We start from the raw sequence: 19,346 nt of genomic DNA, 5'->3' as shown, positions 1-19,346 counted from the left end.
TAGTGACACCAAAAATAACCTGTAGATGTGTTTATATTTATAGTGTGAATTTTTATATAAAAACAGTCTGTATATCTCATGAGCAAATGTGGTCGAAAAATTGTGTTTTTTATTGAAAGTTGAAACATACATTATTTTAATACATTTTCAAGTGCTACAAAGATAACTAGAATAATTAATCTATTATTTTCCTTACAAGTGTGACATTAACACTAAGTAAATGCTTTGAGTCAAAAAGTACACTATACTGAAGATAAATTTTAAAATTTGCATTAACACTAAAAACTATGTGACTTGAATCAATCTTGTTATTTAGTCAATGTGCCATATTCATTAGAGTTGCATCTGTAAAAAAACGATGACGTACGTAGTAGAGAGATCTACAAGACCAATGACTAGTTGTATATTAATTGGAAAAATGCGCCAGATCGTGTACTTCGACGGACGCGTCTCGATGTATTGTATAGTGTCGTGGACCATCTCGACTAACTCCGCGTCTGAAAATATTAAAAACCTTTGAAATTGTACGGTATCGCAGATCATTTCATCTAATTCTTTATCTGAAGACATAAAAGAGTCTTAAGTCTATGATATTATTACACGTAATCTGTATGCTTTATCTATATAAATAAAAATGAATGTTGCTAAGCGCGTAACTCGTGAATGGCTCGACCAATTCAGCTATTTTTTTTTTGTATATTCCTTAAGGCCCACGGAAGGTTTTAATACTAAAAAAAAAGAAAAATTTACTACTAACTTTTGACAGAACGAAGTCTGCCCGGGCAGCTAGTATATAAATAAATATTAAACGCTGAAATGTATTAACGGACACCGAACGACTGCATCAAATTTTACGATTCTTTTTTGTTATTATTATCTTTTTTTTTATTTTTTGTTATTATTATTCTTTATTCTTATTCGTTACTAATATATATATGAAATAAATTTTTAAAAAGAATATTGATATATTCACGAGAAGAAAATATTGAGGTGACGGGTCAGCTAGTATAGGATGGACGGTTAAGGTCAGACTGGTTGTTTTTTTAAACTAGATAGATCTACTAGACGAGATTAAAATAATAGGGCGACCCCGGAAAAATCACATTTAAGGGTGAGGCGAAACGAGCGTAATTTTGTGAGTTGTCAGTCGCGTAATTTCGGTCGCAGAAATTCTACCTAGCAGAAATTTTGTTGGGCTGCCAGACGAGCGCATTTTATGCAGTTGCTATCAAACGTTTGCAAATTTTGTGTGTGTTACGGCCTCACTCTTAGAGTGAACACACGACACCAACAAACACGCGTAATTTCGGTCGCGTAATGTCTGCTGCATTCGGTTTCATATAAAAGTTCAGTTCGTGCCACACGACGACGCATAAGTCAGAATTTCTGCTAGGCAGAATTTCTGCGAAATTATATACGCGACTGACAACTCACAAATTTACGCTCGTTTGGGCTCACCCTTAAATGTGATTTTTCCGGGGTTCGCCGTATTATTTTAATCTCGTCTAGTAAATCCAGTTTATTAATACCAAGTTTAATTTTGTAAAATAAAGATTCAAATGTAAAGTAATTTTTGATTTTGATTTAGAGAATATTTCACGTAACATTTAAGTTTGATTATTACCTGCAGAAATTAGTAAGAGATTTGCACACGTTTCTTTTATTTGATCGTATTCCATTAATATTATTTCGGCAATCAGAGCTGGCGCTATCGTCAATATTGTACTAATACATAACTCGAAAAAGTAACATACTGCTATAGGTGTACCGAACTGAAAATAATTAGTAAAATATGTTAAATTTAGGTTAAAACTTTTTGTTTTAAAAAATTGATAATATTTTTAGAAGTACTTACATTTAGAAATTCAGCTGCATTTACGTAGTCGCCGTTAATTATTATTTTTGTGAATGTAATAATCAAGTTACTTAATATCTAGAAGGGAACAGTGGAATTAACATTTTAAACTGTACATTAATTTATTAAAAAAAAAAAAATTGTATTAGGTATTCAAATAAATAATTGTAGGTAGTTGAAAATAAATCTTACCACAATATTAGATGTTCTGTTAGTAATGCTGAAGTTGTCCAGTATATTTTTATAATGATGCACAAATTTTTTCAATGCATATATTTTATCAGCGTTTGAAAGGTTTTCTTTGGAACATTTTCTGTTTAGAGTTTCGGTGATATGTTTAATTCTGAACCAGAGTAATTCATACGTTACAATTGTCGTCGCCTGGTATAAATGATTATTCAATATAACTGTTTTTACAATCCAATAGCGAATGCTAAAGATAAATAACATGTTTCGGCAATAATACACCCATATAAAGCCTTCTATCAAAAATGCCCAAACCAAACAAAACATCATCAATAAATTCGTTACTTTTATTTTGAAACAACTTTTCAAACCAATCATTCGATCGATAGTATTCATATTGTTGCAGAACTTGCGAAATGATTCGTCCTTTGTATACAAAGAAATAGTCTTAGTTATAATGAATTGTAAAAGAACTGGAATAAAAAAGAGATTAAACTTTTGGACAAAAATATGTTCCCTTAAAAGGCAAAGTAAAATCCCAATAATACACGTAAAACAATAAATTAGAGCAATTTTGTTTAATATTTTGGAAGAAAATATTTCAGCATAGAAACCAAACATTAATCTTAATATCATAATGGCTTTCACAGAAAACACTGCACGAAAAATATTCCTTAAATTATTGTACAACATTTTTATGTGACTCGTGCAGGCCATGGTCAAAGAATATGACGATCATTCGATGTCGATTTACTTAAGTAGCTATTTTATACAGTGATAGCACTTCCATAAATTAAAATTACTATTTTTACTAATTAAAATATGACTATTATTGGTTTTTGTAATAAGCAATGATAGCAACCGGGATCGATAGCTTAACATGTTGTTCGAGGCACGATGACCGCAAGGACAGATATCAAACAACCGCCAAGACCGGAAATAAATTATTTGTAGAAATACCAATATTAATTAAATCTGAGTGGGAATCGATAACTAATAACTTATTTATATTTTTTAATACAATTGTACAAAATTTGATGCACTGTCTTTAGTATTGTCAAAACTATAAGATTAAATAAAAATTGTATATCATTTTGTATTATATTTGTTAATAGTTATCCTTACAAGGTACCTTAAAGATTTATTTAAATCTATTTTAATGGAATACGTGTGTTTGCTTGCAAAAGAAAAAAATCTGACTTCAATTACATCGACGCGTTATCAAAGATTTCTCAGAAAGTATATCTCGATTAAATTTAAATGCGACCACGCGACGAGCATCAGTTTTTGATTAAAAAAAAAGAATAATCGAAATCGGTCTACCCAGTAAAAAGTTCTGAAGTTACATTCATAAAAAAGTACATTCGAATTCGAAACCTTCTCCTTTTTGTTCGATTAAAAAAAGAATTATCGAAATCGGTCTACCCAGTAAAAAGTTCTGAGCTTACATTCATAAAAAAATACGTTTGAATTTAGAATCCCCTCCTTTTTTGAAGTTAGTTAATTAATATGAAAAATGTGGGAAATAAAGAAATTTTCATCATGGCTTACTGTTGAACTTGGTTTATAATTTATTTCGCAGAGCTTTAAAACCAAAGTTTATCCACTGATGTTGCTTTAAAATTTAAATATATCTTTTTTTTTAATTAATTGTAGTTTAAAATTTGTCTTCTGAATATTTAATTAATTTGAAAAATGATTTTTTACAGGTGGAGGCTCGACAATTTCCTGTAACGATACACTTCAATAAAAACACTTACAGCGATTATTTGAAAGAAGCGTACAAAAAAACTGTGAAAATACACACGAGACTCCCGGAAGGTGGCATACTTATCTTTGTTACGGGACAACAAGAGGTAATTAGGCTTTTTATATTATATATTGAATAATATTTTATGTAAAGTAGATATTTTTATACTTTTTTGTTAAGATACCTGATAACTAATAGATGAACTTGAAATAAACATATTCAAAAATTGTATAATATTTGACGTATTAGTGATTAAAATAAAATATTTAGAAAAATTAAAGTAACCATTTCAATGATTTCTTATTAGTAGTTCGGGCTAAGCTTTAGACTAGGAAAAACCGAATTATGGGGGTTTTGGGGGTTTGGAGGGCGGAGGGTGTAGGGGAAGCTATACAAGGTAACACTGCCACACTTTGAAACCCCATGGTTATGGAGATATCCATGGTTAAAGTTTTGAGATTAGAGGAAGAATTTAAAGCTATTATAATTGCATTTACATTGCTGACTGGTGATTAGTACGTATACATTTGTTCCCCGTATTCAAAAATTGATATCTGCGATAATGTCAACCAAAAGTTTGGAAAATTGTGTTCGCGAGTTGATTAATACCGTTGCCGTGCTGCACAATAAAGTGAACTCATTGGAAGTACTCGTAATTGAGCAAAATAGATTAATTAAAAATCTATTGGACGGATCAGCTGTGCAGAATATAGAAGGTGATGAGGGTAGATCGAAACAACGACCAGTGCGTGAATGTCGACTTCGTGCTATCTCAGCTATCTCCGCTCCGAAACGTAAGGTACGAGTGGTGCCGAATATGTCCCCCGCGCCGTCTGTATTGAACAAAGGAACAAGCGACGTCACTGCGACCCCTACTATGAATGTGTCAAACAACTCGAATGTCACCTCGCACGAACCTGAGAATGCGGAGCCAACAGATTGCTTCGAGTGCGACGCCCACACGGATACCAATAATGAGTGGGTAACTGTGAGATCGAAGCGAGTTCGCCGTTCGTTAAATAATGTAGCTCGTGGTACGGCCGCTCCGGGTACAACCGAACTTGAAGCCGCGGAACGAAAATGTAATCTTCACCTATACTATTTAAAATCAGGAACGACAGTTGAACAAGTAATTAGGCATCTTTTAAATATATGTCCCGATGATAGTTGCTTCGTCGAACAATTAAAGTCCCGTGGCGACTATGCGTCTTTTAAATTAACTGTGCCTTTCAAACATATGAATATCTATATGTCCCCCGAACACTGGGCTGAGAATGTGCATATTAAACCGTGGCGTAATGGATTTCGTAAAGAAAAAACCTCACAAGTGTCGTAATGTAAAGTACCTAACCATCTTTTACCAAAATGTACGGGGGCTACGTTCGAAATTAGACGTATGTAAAATCTCAGTGATTAGTGAAAATTATGATGTATATGCTTTGACGGAAACTTTTTTAAACAGTACTATTAGTGATTCCGAATTATTCCCTAAAGGATATACAATAGTGCGAAAAGATCGGGCCAATGATTCCGGCTGGGGAGGTGTTATGTTGGCTGTCCGGGATAAATATAAAATTGATATTATTTGTTTAGGTGATAACTATGTTACCCTTGAGGCGATTGCGGCATTCGTTAGAATTAAGTCTTTAACTTTTATATGTTGTGTATTATATATACCTCCTAGCTCCAAAGATGAAACTTTCTGTAAATATTTTGATTTATTAGAAGACTTGTGTTCCAAATACCCGCAAAATAAAATTTTAATATTTGGAGATTTTAATTTAAATTCTGCAAGTCAAAATGTCATTGTAAATTATAATAACATGGTATCGTTTTGTAATTTGACTCAACTTAACACCATCGTTAACGCTACTGGAGGTATATTAGATTTGGTTTTATGTAATATCAAGAACAATATATATCTCAGGAGTGATATATTACCACTTGTCCCTATAGATAAATATCACCCCCCTTTACTAGTGCAATTTGATTATTGTAATAAGGAATCGAATATAGAAAAAAAAATAGATAATAAAATAACGGCAAATTGTAATGCATGGAATTTTCATAGGGCCGACCTTAATAGTCTGTACATGCATCTCGAATTATTAGATTGGAACGATGTATATAATAATCAGGATGTTAATAAGGCTGTTGACACATTCTATAAAATTTTGTATGACTGCTTTGATAGATGTGTTCCTAAAAAAAAAGTAACGCTAAATACATCACGTTATAATTATCCGACATGGTTCACACCTGAGATTATACGTACTATTAAAAACAAGTATTTTCATTTAAAGAAATATAAGCACAGCGGGCAGGAATTTAATAGAGAAATGTTTAAGTTTTATCGAACAATGACTAAAATTTTAATTAATAGTGCTTTTTCAAATTATGTACATACATTGGAAATTAACTTGAAAGATAATCCTTCTAAATTCTGGGACTTCGTTAAAAATCAGCGTGCATCTAATAATTTATGTACAGACTATGAGATTAATGGCAATGTAGTTTCGGGATTAAACGCTGCTAATGCTTTCGCAACCTATTTTAGGTCGGTATTCCTACCCGCAAAACCTAGATTAGATATGAATGAAATTTGTTCAGTGCCTGGTATCCCATCTGCGTGTGTTTCTGTAAGTTACATATCTGAGGCTGACATCCGTACCGCAGTTAGGCGCCTTAAGCCCCGTTCGACAGCAGGTCCGGATGGTATTCCTTCATATCTTATAAAGGACTGTCTGTCTGTTTTTCAGGGCCCTCTTCACTTTATCTTTAATCTGTCACTATCATCCGAAAAATATCCGACTGCTTGGAAATTATCTCGAGTAACACCAGTACTTAAGAGTGGTAATAAATCTAGAATAGATAACTATAGACCTATAGCTATTTTATCAGGCTTTGCAAAAGTTTTGGAAACAATATTAAATTGTCATATCACTGCTCAAATCCAGTCCCGACTGTCAGACTCACAGCACGGTTTTCGCGCCCGCCGCTCAACTACCACGAACCTTATTAATTTTACCGACTACAGTGCAAGGGCTTTAGACAGAAGAAAACAAGTTGACGTTGCCTACTTTGACTTTCAAAAAGCGTTTGACCGCGTAAATATTGATATTCTTTTAAATAAGTTTTCAAAATTAGGTTTTACACCCACTTTATTAAAGTTCTTTGCAAATTATTTCACAAACCGCGTTCAATACGTCCAACTTGGGTTTTATCGGTCTGATCCGTACTTTGTACTTTCTGGTGTAAGCCAGGGTAGTACTTTAGGTCCTACCCAATTTCTCATCATGATTAACGACCTTCCAGAAGTACTCAAAAGAACCCAATGTCTGATGTTCGCTGACGACCTAAAGTTGTTTATGACTATTGAAGGCAATAATGATTGCGATGCGTTTCAAAATGACATACATAATGTTTGTGCCTGGAGCAGAGACAATCAATTAGCATTTAATACATCTAAATGTAAAATTGTAACGTATACTCGGTCCCATTCCCCGATCTCCTTCACGTACACCGTCGACGGCGAAGCTTTGTCTAGAGTAGATAGTATACGTGATCTAGGTATAATCTTTGATTCGGCGTTAACATTCAATCACCACATTAAATTGACGTGTCAAAAAGCGTACAAAGCACTTGGGTTTGTTATAAGACAATCAGCAAGATTCTCTAACAAAGAATCAATTTTAATATTATACTTTGCTTTTATTCGCAGTACATTGGAATACAATGCTTTAATCTGGAATCCACACGAAAAACTTTATAAAACCTTAGTTGAGCGAGTGCAAAAAAAGTTTGCCCGTTATTTGTTCTTTAAACTATATGGTTACTATCCTTATTTGTATCCCTCTCTTTATGTGAATGGTATGGTGGGCTTGGATACTCTTGAGCTAAGGCGAAAGTGTGCCCTTATGCTCCACTACTACCATTTACTAAATAATAAAATAGATAACCCTACGACATTGGGGGCATGTGGTATATGCGCACCGCGCTGTACGGTCATGAGGCGCTCCCGGCCGCTGTTCGCGGTGGAGTGTGTGCGGACGCAAGCTGCTCGGAGCGCCCCAACGCAGTCAGCCCTTCGCTTACTTAATAATATGTTGGCCTCCAATAGTAGTACTGATATATTCGCTATGAATTCGTCTGAATTTGTTAAATCTTGCTTTAAGTATTTAGAATTATGTTAATGTGTATACTCGTATTATAAGATAAATTGTTATTTCTTTAATGTATTTGTTGTAGTGTTATTAATTTTTGCTTGTTTATTGTACGCCTTGGTTGTAAACTGTAAGTGCAATAAATGTAAACTGTAATAAATAAATAAATAAATAAATAAATACCTTTGAGCTCCGCGTCGGACTTCACCTTAGCTCCGGCGCTATGGGGAGTGCCACCCATGCGCCGTTTCGCAACTTTATAAGTTATTTTCGAACAGGAGTACGTAAAAACGATCTCGACTCCAAGATCAACAAACGATACAACTTGCGGTAACCATGCTTAGTTCCGTAGCTTTCAGATGTTATATTCACATTTCGCACTTGATATTAACATTTCAGACGTTAAGTTATTGTTTTCAAACGGTTTTTTAACAAACGATACAACTGATGTTTAATGACTGAGATATAGATGCTTTGCCTTTACAGTTATTTAAACAAAAACAATGAATTTATGCTTACATTTTTTGGAGCGAAACGATAAGTGGTCTGTTAATTTTTATTAAAACATCTATTTCTCAGTTGTTAAACATTAGTTGTATCGTTTGTTAAAAAACCGCGTGAAAACGTTAAAATGACGTGTGAAATGTTAAAATCATGTGCGAAATGTGAAAACTACGGAACGGAGCATGAGTAACGTAAGTTGTATCGTTTGTTGATCTTGGAGTCGAGATCGTTTTTATTTTGAAAATAACTTACGAAACGTGAAAATAACGTGTGAAATGTGAAAATAGCGTGTGAAATGTGAAAAAAAACGCGTGGGAAATGTGAAAATAACGTGTGAAAGCTGGGAAATTCTTCTTCTAACTTCAAAACCTTAACCGTGGTTTCGAAGTGTGACAGTGGTACCAGGGGTAGCTGGTAAATGAAAGTAAGAATCTAGTATAATGTGAATAAATGGCCTTACGCAGGTAAATTACTTAGTACGTAAACTAAAGGCAACCTTCCCATATCGCAAAGACGTGAACTACTCTAAGCTTATAACAAAGAAGATTAATAAAGAAGTTGATACCGCTTTGGACTCCGAACCTGAGGATATTGAATCTGATGATGACGAGGTAAACTATGATTCAGTTAATAATATTTATACATCAGTTAGTACCCTAAACCGAAAAGCATGTATGAAGGGCATAATGAAAGTGGACGAAGCAAAAGAAGTATGTAAGGATCGTAGCAAGTGGAAAGAAGTGGTCTCTGTGTACCCCCACGGGAAAGTGGAGTGATTATATTGTATGTATAGGATAGTATAGTTAGTAATATTTATTTTGATCGAAAATGTTGACTGTTTTTGTACATTTTTTCATTTATGACATTTTTTTAGGTTTTAGCTTTATTTCTTAATATTCGCTTATAGCAAAACTATATCTCTGTATGAACGTTATTTTGTATCTGTATATTGTAGTAACAACAGTGGTTTATCAAAAGGCTTAAACCTTTATATTACTTATATAGACTTCAAGTCCTAAATGAGTGGATTATCATGATTGATGTCTTTTTCTCTTGTAGGGATAACGAAGGGTAAGGTAAATTATTTGGGAGTAATTATTAAGTTACAATGTCCCAATAACAGTACAGTAATGCAATGCAATCAAAATTTAATTTTTTAAATTTTCTGTAATGTAGGAATTTGAATAAAAATGTCAGGACCACATTATGTTTATCAATAGCAGATGTTCCTCGTGTATCCAGGGCCCATTTAATAATGTTTCACTGCGTAAATTAGATACTACAAGAATAATCTTGATATAGTTGTCTTAGCAAACAGATTATTTTTTAATTAATATTTATCTTGTGTCTGGTATCTGAGGTAGATTCTGGTTCTTTCCATATTTAAAATAACACAGGTATTGAATATTTTAGGTTGAAAAAGAAATGAAAAGGATGAGGAAAGCGCGTAGAAAGGCGAAACAAAAATCGAAAACGTTACCAAAGATAAATTTGGACGATTACGACATGCCAGAAGACGACGGACAAGCAGATTTGGTTAGCGATGAAGACAGCGACGGGCACCTGAGTGATTCAGGTTTGACACTTAACTTTTCTTTCTTTTGTCTATTTAATGCCTTCATTACCAATTCCATTTAAAATATAACTAGTGATAAACACATGAAATAAAAAACATAAAAAAATAAAATTCCTTTTTTGACTCAAGTACTTTATGGTATCCGAATAATTATCATCTATATAAATCAGTCAGTTTCAGAAAATTTTAAAGTTTGACAATAATTAGACCAAAGTACTTATGTAATCAATATTGTAATATTTTAGATACAGAAGATGTCCTAGCACCGGAGATAAAGTCCTGCCGTCAGCCGCTCTGGGTGCTTCCACTGTACTCAATGCTTAGTTCAACAAAGCAAGCTCTTGTTTTTGAACCTCCCCCCGTTGGAGCAAGACTGTGTGTTGTCAGTACTGATGTGGCTGAGACTTCACTAACTATACCAGCCATCAAATATGTCGTGGATACAGGGAAAAAGAAAATGCGGTAAGAACTTGTATATTTTTTTTAGAAAGGTTAGTTTTGGATGCTAAGTCACACGGCTGGAAAAAGTACTTTTCTCCTAGAAGAAAAGAGTTGATACATGATACTCCACGTTGTATTGCGGATTGTTGGACATATATTTTTCTGATTCTTCCTTCATCTCGGCTTGTCATGACGCATCTCTCACCCAACTGCAATGTTAGCCGTAAGTTTGAAGTATTTTCCCAGTCGGACCGCTTCAGATGTCCAGCTGGATATTACCTAATGTGCCCTACCACAATATTTCGTAATATAAGTCAAGGTTGTGATTTTATTCTGTAATTCAGGGTATACGACCACACGACGGGTGCGAGCGCGTGGCGCGTGGTGTGGACGTCGCAGGCGAGCGCCGCGCAGAGGACGGGGCGCGCGGGGCGCACGTGCGCGGGGCACGCGTACCGCCTGTACAGCAGCGCCGTGTTCCAGCACGAGTGCGCGCCGCAGCACGCGCCCGACCTGTGCCGCCGCCCGGTCGACGACCTCGTGCTCATGATGAAGTGCATGGGCGTCGACAAGGTGAGACACACACGTGTAGCTGTCGTGTACAGCAGCGCCGTGTTCCAGCACGAGTGCGCGCCGCAGCACGCGCCCGACCTGTGCCGCCGCCCGGTCGACGACCTCGTGCTCATGATGAAGTGCATGGGCGTCGACAAGGTGAGACACACACGTGTAGCTGTCGTGTACAGCAGCGCCGTGTTCCAGCACGAGTGCGCGCCGCAGCACGCGCCCGACCTGTGCCGCCGCCCGGTCGACGACCTCGTGCTCATGATGAAGTGCAGGGGCGTCGACAAGGTGAGACACACACGTGTAGCTGTCGTGTACAGCAGCGCCGTGTTCCAGCACGAGTGCGCGCCGCAGCACGCGCCCGACCTGTGCCGCCGCCCGGTCGACGACCTCGTGCTCATGATGAAGTGCATGGGCGTCGACAAGGTGAGACACACACGTGTAGCTGTCGTGTACAGCAGCGCCGTGTTCCAGCACGAGTGCGCGCCGCAGCACGCGCCCGACCTGTGCCGCCGCCCGGTCGACGACCTCGTGCTCATGATGAAGTGCATGGGCGTCGACAAGGTGAGACACACACGTGTAGCTGTCGTGTACAGCAGCGCCGTGTTCCAGCACGAGTGCGCGCCGCAGCACGCGCCCGACCTGTGCCGCCGCCCGGTCGACGACCTCGTGCTCATGATGAAGTGCATGGGCGTCGACAAGGTGAGACACACACGTGTAGCTGTCGTGTACAGCAGCGCCGTGTTCCAGCACGAGTGCGCGCCGCAGCACGCGCCCGACCTGTGCCGCCGCCCGGTCGACGACCTCGTGCTCATGATGAAGTGCATGGGCGTCGACAAGGTGAGACACACACGTGTAGCTGTCGTGTACAGCAGCGCCGTGTTCCAGCACGAGTGCGCGCCGCAGCACGCGCCCGACCTGTGCCGCCGCCCGGTCGACGACCTCGTGCTCATGATGAAGTGCATGGGCGTCGACAAGGTGAGACACACACGTGTAGCTGTCGTGTACAGCAGCGCCGTGTTCCAGCACGAGTGCGCGCCGCAGCACGCGCCCGACCTGTGCCGCCGCCCGGTCGACGACCTCGTGCTCATGATGAAGTGCATGGGCGTCGACAAGGTGAGACACACACGTGTAGCTGTCGTGTACAGCAGCGCCGTGTTCCAGCATGAGTGCGCGCCGCAGCACGCGCCCGACCTGTGCCGCCGCCCGGTCGACGACCTCGTGCTCATGATGAAGTGCATGGGCGTCGACAAGGTGAGACACACGTGTAGCTGTCATGTAAAGCAGCGCCGTGTTCCAGCACGTATACGTCTAAGCATATGAGCACGCACACATGCGTAACAGACGCACTCATACGAGAATAAAACGCGCCTATTCCATTGGCGTAGTTTCCTGTTTCAGGTAGTCTGTGGTACCCATATATGTAAGGGTTATATGTACATACATGATATAGTTATAATAACATGATGATTTTTGATAGTTGCAAAAAAATGTATATCAGTCCCTGTGTAAATGTGTATTTGTTACCTAAAAAACATGCACTACATTAAAAACCCAGTGATTTATTTATTTTGTTAGATATAGACGAACGTGTCAATATAAAACGTTTATTTACATTGACGTGTTCCGCCTGTTCACATACATATAATCACGCCTCTTTCCCGTAGAGGTACGCAGAAACCACTTCTTTCCCCTTGCTACGATCCTTACATACTTCTTTCGCTTCGTCCACTTTCATTATTCCCTTCATACATGCCCTTCGGTTTAGGGTACTCTTGACCTGGCCTTTTTTCAAGACGCCCCTTATTTGTTTTCGGAACTTCCGCCTAGGTATACCCCTTCCAACCCTTCCATTAACACCCGCCTTATACACTTTTTTCGTCAATCGTTCTTCACTCATTCTCTCGACATGGCCAAACCATCTGAGAATACCTTTCTCAATTTTTGTCACTACATCTTCTTTCAGACCACAATGTTTCCTTATCTCACTATTTCTTATCCTTTCACTCAGTTTAACTCCTATCATACTTCTTAACGCTCTCATTTCAACTGCATTTATTCTGCTTTCATGTTTCTTCTGCCATAGCCAACTTTCACCTCCGTACATGACTCTCGGAGCTAACACCCCCCCCCCCCCCATGCACAGCCAAACGAGCCTTTTAAGACACCCTCCGACTGCTAATAAACGAGTGCATAGCCCCATTAGCCCTGTTTCCTGCATTCACTTTTCTCTTAATATCACTCTCACACTTTCCATCTTTTCAGGTTGTGAACTTTCCGTACCCTACGGCGCCAGATAGAATGCAATTACGTTTGGCAGAACAACGACTCGAAGTTTTGGGTATATTAGAGAAATATGAATCAGCGAAAACTAGGAAACGCCATGACGGAGAGGTACGTTGAATATAATATGAATAACTTGCTATGGCTCGCAGTTTCATCTACATTAGATGTACAAAGTAGTTAAATTTGGTTGTGTCATACAGCCATTGAATTTTCTTCTCTTTGACAGAAGTTTAAGAAAATACCATATTTAAATCTTTAACGAACTGCCGTTCTCAAAACCCCCTTATAATATAATTAGATTTTCTTAAATCAATACATCTATGCCTAAGTAATGACATTATACAGAGTGAATTACTATTTTATCCATTTTTCGGACGGACTTTATGAAAATCTTTTATTGTTTTTATTTATAGTACAAAATCCCCGAGCTTGTAGATGTCCGTGCCCTTTTTAAAAACATCTAGCATTTTATTGTTTATCCCCGAGCGGTTTTTGATATTATGGCCTTTCAGGGCAGATATATTTGTCACCTAAACGCTCCCAGCAAATTCCATCTTCATATGCTTCATTTCATCAACTATTTTGGTATATATTGTTCTTGTAAAGACTTTATGCTACTTATGTAGAATGATAATGTATAGAGTTCATGTCATCTGGTTAATTCATCCACCTCAAAAGTTACTGCTAACTACGAATCTACATACTTACAAAATTGTATATTCATTTTACGATTTACGCCCTTATTTCTGATGATTTATGTCTATACTAGGTCGTAAAGAAAAGTTTATAGCCTATAAACTTCGATCTAGTACATTCTAAGCTTAGCATATTCGAAGTAAGCAAACAAAACTCTTCAGTTATTATATTTTCTCACATTTGGAGGATTTCAAGCGTCAAGTGTATAGACATCTTTTCTCGAAAGTTCGGCAAAACAACTCCTCTAATGTTGCAGATGTCCATGATGACGATAATCATTTAACATCTGATCGCACCTTCCACTCGCTTCCTGTAATAGAAAAAAAAGTACATAATATATATAAATGTCGTGTCAGTGTTTGTTACAGAATTCTTCCAAAATCACTTGACCGGTTTTTACGATTTTTATGTGTATGTTTGGTAGATCTGAGAGAATAGTTAGATTAGGGATAGGATTGGCAACGCGCTTGAGATGCTTATGGTGTTGCAGGCGTCTATAAGCTATGGTAATCGCTTACCATGAGGTGAGCCGTACGCTTGTTTGTCGACCTAGTTATATATATATACATATATATATGTATATATAAATTATAATTATTTATATATTCTCACAGGTTCTCAAAGTGACTCCTCTCGGTAAAGCCGTGTCAGCGTTTCCGTTGCTGCCGCGCTACGGGAAGATGTTAGCTCTCAGTCACCAGTTCAACTTGTTGCCCTATACCATCGCACTCGTATCGGCGCTAACTGTTCAAGAGGTAGGTAACCTTATCTTTACAGGTGAAAATGAATCAACTGCACCAAACTTGAAACATTTTTGTTTTTGTCTGTCCGTTTTTGTCAGGACAAGACTTATTTAAAGGAAAATTGAATATATCTATATATATATATATATATATATATATATACATGAGAAAAAAAAAAATGGTGGTACGAAGTCCGACGGGTCAGAGCTTGTTTTTTTTTGTTTCTTTGTCAAACCCAGTTGCAGTTGTTGAAAAGTTGTGCGCGTAAATACCTTTTTGAGTGGAGATTCATTTTCATTTATAAATATTGTCTCACACCAGGGCAGTGGCCAATGCAACCAAAGCTATTTTATTTTTGTTTCTTAAACATTTTTCTAAAGAGATAATTTATATTTTTAAGGTAATGAGCGGCAAAGCAAACAGTTGGCCTGCCACTGGGAACACACTGCTATTAGGGGATCCGGGAGTCTTACTGAGAGCGGTAGGGGCCGCTGAATACGCCTACGTACAAGGCGAGGAAGAATTATTCTGTGCGAAATATGGCTTAAGAGAGAAGGTGATTTATTTATTAGATTTGAGTAACTATATATTAAGACTCAATTAAGGTTGCTTATAACACGGGGTAGACACAAACACAGACACAGACAGAGACACAGCAGAGACACAGACACACACACGTACACATGAGCCACGATAATTTTTCATTTTCATTTAATTTTTTACTATTTTTCTCTCCTTAGGCAATCAAAGAAATACGCAAGCTTCGCAAACAGCTAACTTCCGAAATAAATCTCAGCATTTCTGGAGTGAATGTCAGGATTGATCCGGAAATGAAGCCACCAGATGATAAACAAGCAAAGTTGTTGAGACAGCTTGTATTAAGTGGTCTAGGCGACCAAGTTGGAAGAAAGATAGGACTGGATGAAGTTAAAGAGGGTAAGACCAGATATTGTACTGGCTGGGGAATCTCGACTTTACAGATGAATTCAGCAAAATAATACTGTTCTCAAGCAGTATTGTGTTTCTGTAGTGAGTAAGGTAGCCAGAGTTCCTGGCAATAATCGGGCTTAGCGTCGGCAACACGTTTGTTATGCTTCTGGTGTTGCAGGCGTCTATAAGCTACGGTAGTCACTTACCATCAGGTGAGCCGTACGCTTGTTTGTAGACTTGGTTGTATTTAAAAAAAAAAAAAAACATGTGAAATTGGATATTTAGCATGTTTGCTGTTGGTCCTATTATTCCATTATTTCAATTCTAATGCAAGCACCATGCTCATGAGTTAATAGTGCAACGCTGTATGATGAAAAACCAGCCTTAAATATAAAGCATTAAATGATAAAAAGGTACAAAACTGTAGTTACCACAAATGTTTTGCAAACACCATTCAGTAGTAAGTTTCACACAATGCGATTGCCCCTTTTACTTATACTCACCTATATTTAATTTCAGTTAAACTAATTGAAATTTGTTTCGTTATTTGAACAAACTGTAGTTCAATGTTTTATTAATAATTAATCTGAATCTTTTTTTATTTAAAATCACAAGTAGGTTTTAGTACTAAGTTTATTCCAGTTACAGGTAAACAGTAAACGGACCTATCATCATTCCTTATAAAAAATTTTCTTCCTCAGGTGAAGATAAAAGGAAATTCAAATATGCGTACCACTGCAGTAATTTAGACGAACCAGTATTCCTTCATTCCGAGTCGATACTACGTAAGAATATACCAGAGTGGGTCGTGTACCAAGAGTTGTATGAAACAGGGGGTGAAGATAGAAAGAAAATGGTCATGAGGAACGTTACCGCTATAGAACCAGAATGGCTTCCAGTTTACGTTCCGAAGTTGTGTAATTTAGGTAAGGTTTATAGTAGGTATGTAGGTTTTTAATAAGGCCACAATAGGAAATATTTTGCCCGAAAGTTGGAGTAGCCAGACTGGGGAAGTACCTTTACAGAAGATCGCAGTCAATAAGAGTAAGGTGGCCAAAGCTGTTGGGGAGGGAAGGTAGTAGGGTCGGTAATATGTTTGCGATGCCTTTAATATTGCAAGGATCCATAGGTTACAGTATCCGCTTATAATCAGGCAGACCGCGTTCTTGTTTGCCACTTTTATAGTTAAAAAAATACATTAAAAACAACAAAAAACATATAAAATTGTTTTAAATTATGCAATACAACATTTTTTAACGAAAATAATTGTTTAGGCGAACCTCTATCAGAGCCAGAGCCTAGATACGATGATGTATCCGGCCGAGTGAAGTGTCACTTCAAAGGTACATTCGGGAAGAGTTGCTGGGAGCTGCCCGTCGTCGAGATCGATTATCCGGACAAAATTGAAAGATACAGGTTTGTTGATGAATATTATTTTCTAAATAATCTGTTATTATTTAGACATCGATTATAAATTGCATTTTCGTCTAATCACCCAACTATATTAAACTCTCATTAATAGTTTAACATATAAACTAATTTTTCAATCACGATTCACGAAACACCCAACTGTTGGGCAAAGAATAAATAATTATAAAAAATAATTTATAAATCACGCTACTCTACTGCGGGTTGATGGATTTCCTATGCCCGCTATTAATATATATTTTTAATACTCTAGTGTACAGAAAAAATAAAATAACACACACTTCACATTTAACATCTGTAATTCAGCGGTATAACTTCTGACCGCTATGCCACGAATCGTCAAGAAAATCATCAAATAAAATAAAATAAAAGAATGAAAAATCAATTGATTTTCAAACTTTGTTTGTCTTCACACCTAAAATTACAACTACAAATTATACTAATGTTTTTATCCATTATAAAACAGATGGTTCGCAAGATTCCTCTTAGAGGGTAAAGTGTTTCCAAAACTGAAGAAATACGCTTCATCGTTGCTATCGCCGCCTTCCACTATGATCAAGAGCTGGGCAAAGTTGCAGGCCAGGACAGAAGTTATATTAAAAGCATTGATTGCAAGAAGAGTCGGGACTAAAGACCAGTTAGAGAACGCTTGGAAGGAACAGTCTAATTGTAAGTATTTTTCAAAAATTTCAAAGGGATAGTTATTGGCCACTAGTTAAAACTGAAGTACTAGTAATAACTGAGGTAGGGTACTGTACGATTCACGAAAGATGACCATGCGCAGAAGTCATATTTTAGGTCTCTTTGGAGGTGCGGTGTAAGGGAATGCGTCAAGACCGGAGCGACGCCACTGGTGCGCGCGCGCGTCTCGTGACAGGCCGCTCAGTCGCTATTCGTCTATCGCTGCGTTGACGCAAACGAATACAGTCGAAAAGAAGTGTTTCTTTGTTTTAAATTGTTTTTTTTATTTGTTAAGTTTTCGTTGTTTGTTATTTTTTAAGTTTTTGTTGAGATTTGTTATTGTGTTGAACTTATTTGCTATTTTTAACTGACTAAAAATGCCGCGAGGAAAAGGCAATACTTTGAATAGACAGTTGAGAAATATGGTGTACAACGTGTTTCAATATTTTTCAAAAGATTTAAAAATACTCGAAGCTTACAAAAAAACAGCCGAAGCAACAAAGACATCTGTATCGACAGTACAAAGAGAGCAAATCTTCGCCGTTTTTAGTGGTTTTTGGAACCCCTGGTAAAAAGAGACCGCGCCGTAACACTGTCTTTGACTTTGATGACTTTGACAAAGGGGTAATTAAGAGATGTATTCATAACTTTCATTTAACTGAAAAAGAATTACCAGTTTTAGAAAAGTTACGAGCAAAATTATGTCAAGATATTAACTTTAAAGGATCCAAAACAAGTTTGGGTCGATTAATAAAAAAAAAAATTGGATTTAAGTGGAAAAAAACAGAAAATAACCGAAATGTTTTAATAGAAACATCAGCTATTCGGTTGTTACGAATCAATTACCTAAAAAAACTCCAAGAATATCGAAGACAAAATAGACCAACCATACCGACGAATCGTACATCCATGCTACACATGCAAAACCCATGGGCTGACGGTTCTACGGCAGGTTTAAAAAAGCCCATCTCAAAAGGCCAACGTGTCGTAATCGTTCATGCCGGGTCGGAGGCTGGATTTGTGCCCAATGCACTATTAACTTTCAAGTCGGGTACAAAATCAGGAGATTATCATGACGACATGAATTTTGAAAATTACCAGAAATGGATTCGAACTCGATTGGTGCCCAATCTCCCACCGAACTCCGTTGTTGTGGTAGACAACGCCCCATACCACAATAAAGAATATGATATGGCTCCAACGTCTAATTCCAGAAAATCCGACATGCAAGCGTGGCTTACCAAAAATGGAATCAGTTTTGATTCCGATATGTTGAAACCTCAATTGTACGACATAATAAAAAATAACAAAGCTCGTTTAAAGAAATGCTCAGTTGACAAAATTTGGATGCAAAATGGTCACGATGTTCTCCGTCTCCCACCGTACCATCCGGATTTAAATCCGATAGAAATGGCTTGGGCCTCTATAAAGGGTTACGTGAGTAGTCAAAACGTAAAGTGGAATATAAGCTGCGTTATAGATTTGATTAAAGAAAAAGTTAATCTGATGGGACCAGAGGAATGGAAAAAACTATGTGACAAAGTAA

The 19,346-nt window shown here is 37.4% G+C and overlaps 1 protein-coding gene across 1 annotated transcript in view; it reads left to right on the top strand.

The window, feature by feature from the left end:
* Positions 1-19,346, top strand: part of LOC123663177 (probable ATP-dependent RNA helicase kurz) — a 44,478-nt gene that overhangs the window by 23,085 nt on the left and 2,047 nt on the right. Inside the window, exons 7-18 of the mRNA XM_045597873.1 lie at positions 3,751-3,897; positions 8,923-9,069; positions 9,872-10,034; positions 10,280-10,496; positions 10,820-11,048; positions 13,302-13,430; positions 14,633-14,773; positions 15,162-15,317; positions 15,502-15,697; positions 16,393-16,617; positions 16,966-17,107; positions 17,586-17,788. Coding sequence (XP_045453829.1) covers positions 3,751-3,897; positions 8,923-9,069; positions 9,872-10,034; positions 10,280-10,496; positions 10,820-11,048; positions 13,302-13,430; positions 14,633-14,773; positions 15,162-15,317; positions 15,502-15,697; positions 16,393-16,617; positions 16,966-17,107; positions 17,586-17,788 — 2,095 coding nt within the window. The remainder of the gene's footprint in view (positions 1-3,750; positions 3,898-8,922; positions 9,070-9,871; positions 10,035-10,279; positions 10,497-10,819; positions 11,049-13,301; positions 13,431-14,632; positions 14,774-15,161; positions 15,318-15,501; positions 15,698-16,392; positions 16,618-16,965; positions 17,108-17,585; positions 17,789-19,346) is intronic.

The sequence above is a fragment of the Melitaea cinxia genome, chromosome 20 (assembly GCF_905220565.1).
Source record: "Melitaea cinxia chromosome 20, ilMelCinx1.1, whole genome shotgun sequence".
NCBI classification, from domain to species: Eukaryota; Metazoa; Arthropoda; class Insecta; order Lepidoptera; family Nymphalidae; genus Melitaea; species Melitaea cinxia.
Note: the sequence above shows the minus strand (reverse complement) of the source record. Positions and strands in the feature narration are given on the sequence as shown.